At 29.8% G+C, this 10,186-nt stretch overlaps 2 protein-coding genes across 5 annotated transcripts in view; one reads left to right on the top strand and one right to left on the bottom strand.

Annotated features, from left to right (window-relative positions):
- Positions 1-10,186, bottom strand: part of LOC130449048 (monocarboxylate transporter 12-like) — a 126,734-nt gene that overhangs the window by 4,425 nt on the left and 112,123 nt on the right. For 2 of the 4 annotated variants that reach the window (XM_056786693.1, XM_056786694.1), the window contains exons 2-7: positions 7,859-8,027; positions 6,332-6,496; positions 2,558-2,808; positions 2,230-2,499; positions 2,038-2,175; positions 401-760 (exon numbers count right to left, since the gene is read on the bottom strand). In XM_056786693.1, the coding sequence (XP_056642671.1) occupies positions 401-760; positions 2,038-2,175; positions 2,230-2,499; positions 2,558-2,808; positions 6,332-6,496; positions 7,859-8,013 (1,339 nt within the window). In that variant the 5' untranslated portion in view covers positions 8,014-8,027. Of the gene's footprint in view, positions 1-400; positions 761-2,037; positions 2,176-2,229; positions 2,500-2,557; positions 2,809-6,331; positions 6,497-7,858; positions 8,028-8,222; positions 8,452-10,186 lie in introns of all 4 variants that reach the window. The other 2 variants (XM_056786691.1, XM_056786692.1) reach the window with 2 other exon arrangements.
- LOC130449049 (ATP-dependent RNA helicase vasa) overlaps positions 6,965-10,186 on the top strand; it is a 153,089-nt gene continuing 149,867 nt past the window's right edge. The window contains exon 1 of the mRNA XM_056786698.1: positions 6,965-7,139. The gene's annotated coding sequence lies outside the window, so the exon portion shown is untranslated. The remainder of the gene's footprint in view (positions 7,140-10,186) is intronic.

Here is a 10,186-nt window from a genome sequence, read left to right as displayed (position 1 = left end):
GTTGGGTAGTGAAAATATCAATTTTTTTGTTGGTAAGTAATAAAAAAGAAGAAAATAGGCGTAAATAAAAATTCTATGGAAAACAAAAGAATCAAATAACGTAACGACATTTGACAGTAGTTCAAATATACCGTTAGAGTGAAAAAAACATAGTGACGTCAGCACTTGTCTTGACCTCAACGCTATGTTGCCAAGTTTAACTGTATTTCAGGAATAGTTGGAAATAAATGAATCAAATTTGTAATATCAATTTTTAAGGTTATAAAATATATTTAGTAGAGTTTACCAACAAAATTACATACAAAAAATGGAAGATTATAGATGAATTAGTAATTTTTCTTCATTATATTGTGTTTATTTTACTAATTTCCTATTTTGGTGCTGGAAAATCTATACATACCTTCTTCAGAAATACAAGTTAATTCGGGTTTGTCATTCGACAAAATAATATTATCTAAAAGTCCTCCACCGCCGCCCTGGTTAGCTCCCACGTCGGTACCGAGCACCAGTGCAGCGGCGGCCGCCCCCATTGTGACGCCGCCATCGTTATTATCGGGTTCTTGAGAAAACGACAGTTTCCTTCTTTGCGGGCAAGTTTCGGATACGCAAAGATGTCTAGTGCCGTTTTCTCTAGTATGTTTATGACGCGCTATTTTCCTCCTATGGAGATCTATGAGAAAGAGCGTGAGGCTACCCACTAGAACGCAAGTTGAGCTGAAGTAGTAGCCCGCGCGGTCTCCGCATTTTTCGTTCATGTAACCTAACATATATAAAAGAAATAAATTTCGAATTATTAACAAATATACTCGAATGAAATGTCTAAGCCATCGAAAGTACGTAACCCAGTACATGATTCATTTCCAAATGTTTTTTTTTATACAAGTAATCGGCCAATATTAGTTTCATGACGAACTGTCATACTAAACAAGGCCAATAATATATGAAAAAAGAAGAAATGGTTATGTCTACTGTCACTACAGTTTGTTGATAGTAATAAAAAATTCATTTTATGTGTAGGAATTATTCCAACAAACTTGTCTAAAATCCGTAAATTTTTTAATAATTAATCTAATTTCTCTGACTAACTGTCTAATAAAACAATACCAACAAGAAAGAGAAGAAGAAATATTCAAGAATCCAACGTCTTTTAACTATCTTCTATATAATCTAATATTAGTTTTTCGATCAATTGTACAACTGAACAAGGCGAATAATACGAAAAGAAAAGAAGAATTGTTATGTCTACTGTTACTGCAATTCACTTGTAATAAAATCTTGTGATCGTAAAAATAATTTCATCTCAAAAGTTAGCAAGTTGACCAAACTTAACGAAAATCAATTGGAAGCATTACATAATAGAATAAATAATCGCAGATTCTATTTCAATAACAAGTAGATTCCCTTTTATTTGATAGTTCAGCCTTCAATTAGCTAACGTTAGTTTCTCGACTGATGAACTGAACAAGGTCAATAATAAGAAAAGAAGAATGGTTATGTCTACTTTAACGACAGTATGTTTATAATAAAATCATGTGATAGTCATACTAATTTCATCTTATGTGTAAATAAAAAGAAATTATTCCATTAAAATTAACGCAAATCCGTATAAGTCGATACATAATAACTACGTATTCTTTTGTTATTTGCTTATTTTTCAGTGACTAGTTGAATATCTGTATATGTCAAATAAAACGAGGCTAATAAGAAAATAAAAAAAAGAAGAAGTCGTATTTCTTTGCAGTTTGTTTATATTATTAATACTTCTAGTCAATATAAATTTAGGAATAATGGTACTTCTGAAGTCAGAAAAATCAATTGAAATTCCATTTCACTTGAAAGAACTCAAAACAAGAAGATATATTATTGTTTCACCTTGAATGTTTATTTTTTGGACACAAGAAATAGGTTAGTGGTTTTTTATAGTAATAATACATTTTTATCAATAGTTATAGTTATATTTCGTTTTTAATAATAATTATTAGTATCCTTTTTCATTTTTTTCAATAGTTTTGTTTTATTAGTATTAATAATACTCACCAGAGAATGGAACTCCAATCACAATGGGTATCGCTTGGGAACATTGTACAAATCCCCAAGTTCTAGCGAAATTTCGTGCCCTTACACGTTCATACGTATACATCTTCAGGGAATAATGGTATCCCCCACAAAATATACCTAAATAAATTGTAAAAAAACCTTATAATATATCAGTAAATCTCCAATACTTACCATATATCCAAGCGAACATAACGTAGGCGTGGTAATTACCACTAACGACAGTAAACGCTAATATCGACAACCCACACATAAAAACAGCTGTTTGGCAAAGGTATTGCCTGGCAATTCTGCATTCGGTGGAATTATGAAGTACCAACGTACTGAAGACTACGCAACCCACAGTCCAAGCTAGCCCTAAATAGACTTGCAAAAATATAGTAGAGTCGCCCAAACCTTCGACTTCGGCTTGGTAAGCCAAGTAGAATAGGGGTGTGTTAATACCTGCGGATATAACAATATGATAGTAAGGGGTGGATATATAAACGAAACTGTTTTTTACCGAAGGCACTGATCCCCGTGGAAATTAATAGAATACGGACGGTTTTACTTTTAAGAGTACTGAAGTCGAAGAACGGTACTTTATCTTCTATTTTGTTTTTATCTTTAATTTTCCTCTTTTGGTTTTTGATGTGGAGGATGGCTCGGCGTTGGGGGTGGTACAGAGAAGCCGAACGGTAAAAAGTACCTAAGATGAACGTTACAGATATCGCACCTGTTACCACTTGAAGACCTAACCTCCATCCCAGTGCTCTGTTGTAATAAAAAAAATTATTATTACACAAATTATGTATGTCAAATAATAAATTTATCGCTTAATATTAATTTGCTTGCTAGGAATTGCATAATTTACTAAAAAACAAAGTACTTCCCAAAATTATACGTGATTGGGATGGTTTTGATTGAAAAAAATTGAAAATAATAGTATTTTAGCAAACAGAAATCAACATTTTAGTTTATATTAACCTATATAATAATTTATTAATACATCTAAATATTCTTAATTTTAGGTCTCTTCTGTTTTCAAATTAGTTGTTTTTTGATAGTTTTTATTAAAAGAAAGATAAATTCTGACGTTTCGACTTTTCTTTAATAATTTATTTAATATATAATAACTAACAATTTATACAAAACGATATAATTAACAAAATAAGTTTACTACATATTTGAATTTCGCGCTTATTTTCAATGACAGCTGATAGAATCTCAGTCAACGTGGAATAGTTTCACGCAGTTGCCATATTTACTAATAGAAAGTATATATTAGACTCAAAGTTGATTAAAAATTTAAAAATATAGTATTTTTTTGGCTTTTTCAGTTGAATATATATAATAATGTAAATAACTAAATATCTTCATAATTTATTAAAAAAAAAACAAAGTACTTCCCACTATTATACGGTTTTCTGAGAAAAAAATCTTCAAAAATACAAGTAATTTTCAAATAAAGTTCAACATTGCAAACTATATAGTACTTAATTCAATATATAAAATCTAAAAATTGATGCAAAATATTATTAAACTATTCATTCAACAAAACAAGTCAACAACAGATTTAAATTTCGCGCCTATTTTTAATCACAGCTGAATCAATCTCAGTATGCGTGGATTGGATTTACGTAGTTGCCAGATTTACTAATAGAAAGTACATATTGTATTCTACAGCTTACTAGATAGTAATAAACAATTTAATGAAAATTTGTTATTATTAAAGAATAAAGTTTAATAAAAACGAAAAGATTTCTTTTATTGATAAACACATACGCGATTAAATGTAAAAGTATCTGATATTTTTGATACGAAACATACCCTAAACTTGTGATATTACTCAACATCCGGCAACGTTACAATGTAGAAGAACTTGACTGGTTTCGCTTGACCTTCAATATACAATTTTAACGAAATAAAATATTCAAATATTTCAATTTGACATTTCTAAAATGTTTTTTATACTAAAATCTTTGTAATTTGTCACATTTCATTCTACAAATGTTCTAGTAAAAACGTGATTTACTTTAAAATTTTGTTTTTACAGAATAGAAAAGTTATCAACTAATTTAATTATTTGATCTGTAAAGTTCAATGAACCGTATTTTATTCAAAATTATAAATCCATTTTGTATCTATTTGTAAATTATATACAACTGGTCTAGTACACACTGAAATAATGAATCACAGTTTTAATGTATGATTTCTCACGAACTCATGTTTTTTTATCACGCATTCTTTCTACATACGGCGAGAATGTACCGCGGTTTAATCACTCACACGATCCAAATACGTCTCTGCAATTAAAGCTCTCTTCCATACCTACACAGAAGACTGAACGCATCTCCGAGGAGATACGATGACATCGCCGTGCTTTTAACTATAAAACGATTCTTTTGTACCGAGAGTTAATAAAATTTTTATCTTCCACATACCATCTAATTGGGAAAATAATAAAAATATGCTGACTAAGAAAGGTGTGAAACTACGTGTTTTAGAATTCGGAGATGTATACGTGTTTGGTCAAAGGCCTTCGCTGTTGATAAAATGTAGATATTTTACTAATGTCACAGTGTTGTCACATTTTTTTTTATTATCATTTCGTTCGATTACAAATTGATTAATAAACTAATTAATAACAAACAAATTTTAGTTATATAGTAACTAAAATTTACACTAAAAGTGTAATGAGTGTACGAGATTAATAAAGTTGAACGTATCACATTGTGCTTTTCATACAGAGGGTTTACGAAACGACCGTAAGTTATATTTAAAAATTTACATGATATTACATTAGGTTTTAGACTGAAAAAAAATTTAAATTCAATATAAGATTGCATAAAACAAAGATAGTTGATATTAACGTAAAGAAATAATAGAAATGCATTTTCAGATATCTTGAAATAAAAAGATAAAAGTTAGTTACGTTTTTCTTAGGTTATGTTATGCTATTTTTCAGTTAAATAATTTATATTATATTATATGTATTATAACAATGAAAAAAAAAAAAAAACGTTACGTTTCCCTTGGAGAATATTTAAAACTCGACGGTCGTGTTTTGTGATTCCATAATCAATTTTAACTACCTCGTTGATACGAGACTGGTAACTTCGAAGATTATATCTTTTGCCTGTGATGTATTCATAATTTCCAAGTTTTAGGAACTTGAAATGAATGTTATCTGTTTCCGCATGAGGATCTTCAACGTCGTATCGTTGAAAAGGAAAGTGGATATTTGATTAATTTTTATATCACAAAGAAATGTCTAAAGTGAAAATCTGTATTATAGCTTCATATCTGAGAAATAATTAGATGCAATATTTACAGTTTCCTGCGTTGCGTTAGAATAATTGACATATAGGTTTAAAGTTAAAAGATGGCGCTATTAAATTATTTAATTGAATATAATATTTATGACAAACATAATGTTAAAGTGATTTTAAAACAAAAATTATTTAAAATATGGAATAATTATTAGATATTGGAAGATATAATAATTTTTTAAATAATTTCCATGTCTGGCACTAAAATGGCGTCTTTCTGAATCTTTTAAAAATTGTTACAGATGTTAATGACCTTGTGAATGCTATCGAAAGTAAAATATTTCAATATTATCAAAAAATAGTAGTTAGCATCTAATAAATATAAATCTATTTTACAATCCTGTTCATTAAATTTATTTTTAAAACAAAATTATCCTGAAATAGTCAAAAAGGATACACGCAAAGTAAATTTGGCTAATAGAATGTTTTTTCTTATTAAATTGTCTGATTACCTGCATAATTTAATAAGAAAAACGAAGTTCTCACCAGAATTATACGAATTTTGAAGTACTTGAGACGTTTTAATTCGAAAAACACTTTTGTGTAAAATAGAAAATGATTATACTTTTCTAATTCCATTCTATGTTAATCTTTGAAATAATTTATTCAATATGTACTAACTAACAATCCGTTCAAAATATCATTAAACGAATTATTCAACTAAATAAGTTAAACAGAGATTTAAATTTGGCGCGTATTTTCGATCACAGCTGATAGAATTACAGACAACGTGGAATGGATTCACACAGTTGCCATACTTACTATTAAAACGTATATATTAGACTCTACTGTGACTATTAAATCATTCAATTGAATATTTATGAAAAAAATTGTAAATTAATTTAATTATTTAATGTATGTAATCATTGATTCAAAAATATTATCAAATATTGGAAGATATAATAATTTTCTAAATAGTTTCCAAGTCTGGCACCAAAATGGCGTCTAACTTATTTTCAACTTACCCTATGGTACTTTTTATAATTAGCGACATACTGGCAATTCCAAGTCCACTTCCTGAGACAATAAATATTTCAACAAACTCCCTCCTTCTTTTGAAATATTGCGCCACCATCAACGTAGAGCAATCCCTAGTTATCCCCACTCCTATACCAACAACTGTACCATAACTGTAATAACAAATTTTTGATTTGGTAATATGAATCATAATTTACGTCTATGATCACACGTAGTCCACATTTTCTCACGCTTTTATGTGTGAAATGACATACGGTTTCACGTGTGCATTATATATACACATTATTTTTCGATGAAGTATTTTTTTTTATTTTATTTGCACCTGAACGGACTCTGTGACTAGATAGAAGGCTCTAGAAGTTTCAGATAGTGATGATAATACGCTTGCGCAAGCATGTATTATCATCTTCATTATATACTGGCATTTAAATGAAACGTTGCCAAAGTATAAAAAACTCCCGATTCATGACAATCTCAGGTACCAAGTAAATCATTATTAAAAGATCTTCTAAAATCGAATTTATACGATTATTTTTAGGTATACTTCTAAAAATCACAATATGTTTTTTGAATAAAATGTTCTATTATAGAGTTTATTTTGTACCTTGTATCGGGTAAGTGGCAACACTGTGCAACGCCATTGTGTATCTAAAAACGTTTAGTTGTGTTTCTAATTTTGTGTTTTCGATTGTGATATAGTGGTTATATTGGTGAGTGTTTGTGAAAAATGCCGTGAATTAGACAATGTTTTCTATGGGATTATAAATACAAAAAATTCTTCAATTACATATATAGGTAAGTTTATTTATGCATGATAATCTTTCGAGTTGAATTAGTGCGAATACATTTTTGTTTAGCTCGTTATAAATCACTGTTCAATTTCTAAAATAATCAATATTTAAACAGTTTAACCAGCGTGTGCATTTATATTTGAGTTTGAATCATTTTGAAACCGTCTACTTTTAAAACTAGTTTCTAGTTCTATAACATAGATACCACGTCCACATTATACAGTAGGATAATGGACAAAATCTTCTGTTAATAATTACAATTTTATACAAAAGATACAGTTTTACTAAATCAATTAAGTTTATTAATTAATTACATTGTGTCGAGTCCATTTTAGCGATGCAGGGGTGTTAGTTCTATGTCTTAACGTTTTTCATTTCCTGTCCGATGGACGAGTCTATTAGAATAGGATGAGGGGTCAAATCGCCGCGCAAAAATCGACCTTATCGATATATTGCATAGTTACATTTATTTTCCTGTATATTCAATTTGGCGCACTCTATGACATTGAGAATTCCAGCTTTTGTTTACAAAAACTTTTGAAAGGATTTCGTATCTTTATAAATTTAATTTTTTAAACTAATCGTGATATATAAACAAAACAAATACACGTAACCTATTTGAATGTATTATAAGCGTGTTGTGGATGTCTGTAACTCGTTAATGCGTTAATAAATTGCTATTTAAAACTTATAAAACAAATAAAAATTATAATTTTGCCGTACCTGAAGAATAATTGATGGAATTGCGTGGCGAATGAGGTGAAAAGACATCCCAAAGCGGTGATAAGTCCTCCCATGACTGCAGTTACTCTAGTAGACTTACGCCTACAGAAAGCGATGGTCACGGGGGAAATGAGTAAAGCCACACCGGTGGACATCGCTCCCAGCCATCCTGAAACAAGGTGAGGACATGAGAAGGATCTGTATATTGTACTAGGACAATAAATATGTAGAAAGTTGAGAAAAACTATGTTTTATACTAATACATACGAATTCCCGCCAATAAAAACTTATACTATAAGGAAGGATCGTGTTTATTAATAGTTGTTACGGCGTTGCCAGATTTTATTTATTTGTTGATAAGTACCTGCAGATCCTTTTTCGTGGAATCCGAACTTTTTAAGGATTTCCATGTAAAACATTCCGACTGAGGTGAGCATGCCATGTCCCAAAATATGAACGCATGCCGCGCAAATTAGAACTACCCAGCCCCAACCTCCTTCGGGATAATAATGTTGTTTTAACGTTAAAAGTTGTCGTAAATCTGCTACGAGTCTTGCTGCACGACTAACTGGTACGTCGTCAGCACCTGATCCCTAAGGTCCAACAGTATTTTTGAATAACAGAATTTTTCGTGTTGGTGAAATTTTTAAAAAAACTTTGGTTGCTTTTAGTTATTTACGTGTCGACGTTTTCCGAAGTAATTGCGCAGTGTAGTAAAAAAAATAATTACAAGTTTTAAATAAAAATCCATCTAAAATCGTTATCTAAAGAAAGGATCTTAATTATTCTTAATATTCACACACAGCGTGAAGGACCGAGGACGAGTTTTTGTAAATTATATGCTTGCATTGTAGAAGCAATTTCTTTTATAAAATAAGATAAAAAAGAAGAAGATATATATTCAAAAATTGTCAATGGAATTCCAATAGCGGTTTTTAGTGTTAAATAATGGGTCATTCTTACTCGAAAAGAAAACAGGTATATAGGTATTAATTGCTTCTAGCATTGTTTTATAATATCAGAGCCGGATTTAAAAATTTTTAAAATAATTTGTCAGTTAAGTGTTGGTGAAATAATTTATATCTCAATTTCCTGTTTGCTGTGTTGCATAATCTGTTTCTGAGTGTTCCGTGATCAAGCCTATCAGAGCTTTTATCCCCCCTCTGTTTATCTACTGTATTCCCACCACTATAATGAAAAATGGCGCCATAGGTTACAGTATGACGTAATAATACGAATAGATTGTAAATATTTGTTTATGGATCAGAGGCGGACTAGATAAATCAGCACTGGTAATTGGAAATTTTAATTTTTATGATGTCACGTGAATACTAGATGCACAATTACACCCAAAGTTATTTGAAAAATTTCACGGACGTAATTATTTATAATAGCGACAAAAATTTATTATACAGGATGATCCAACAGAAAATGCAATAAAAAAATTGTTTTACAAGAAAAATTACTTTTTAATGTTGATTTGATTTTGAATTGTTGCTCTAGGTACTAATTCTAATCACTTTTTATTGATTTTGAGCCTTATTATTTCGGGAATGTTTCACTAAATTTTGATAATTATCAAACTGCAATAGTCTCATTATACTGTTACCTAACCTAACGCCCTGTATTTCGAAAACTGCACGTTTCAGAACGTCCCAGATTTTTTTTTTCGTAAAACTATTCTTCCAGATGATTACTCTAAAATATTAGCTCAATTTCTCTATTATTGACGTCAGTACGATTTTTTAAATAAAACATGATAATTTCAGTAGTATTTTTGGAAGCGAAAAAACCTCATTTTATCTATGATTCGGATACAACCTTGAATGATGTATACTTTGAGTTGTTTTGTGATGTATAGAGAAATCTAACCTAACTTTTTTCAATTCTTAAACAACATAACCTAACCTATCTTCGTCTCGAGAGTATTTAATATTATAAATCTTTCGAAAATGATATATTCGACTTGTTTTGTTTGTATATTTCGAACCATTGAGCTACACTACAACTCTAGAAATATATATACGTGGCGTACTCATGAATATTATGACGACCAAAATTTTTGAATCATTATATCTCAGAAACGGTGGCTCGTAGGAAAAAAAGTATCGATACGTTTTTTGTAGATAATTTTACGATCTACAATTTTTGTCTGAGGTGTTTTTGTGATAAAACTTATCGTTTTGCTGAAAATCACGAAAAACTCATTTTTTTGAACTTTGACCTCGAATAATTTTTTTTCCATACACTGGAATGATCTATCAATTCCAGAAACACGCAGTGATGTGTTTTTTTACAATTTTCATTCATTTCCAAATCCTATTATGA

This window comes from Diorhabda sublineata, chromosome 9 (assembly GCF_026230105.1).
Source record: "Diorhabda sublineata isolate icDioSubl1.1 chromosome 9, icDioSubl1.1, whole genome shotgun sequence".
NCBI classification, from domain to species: Eukaryota; Metazoa; Arthropoda; class Insecta; order Coleoptera; family Chrysomelidae; genus Diorhabda; species Diorhabda sublineata.
The sequence above is the reverse complement of the archived record's forward strand: the minus strand, read 5'-3'. Positions and strand labels throughout refer to the sequence as shown.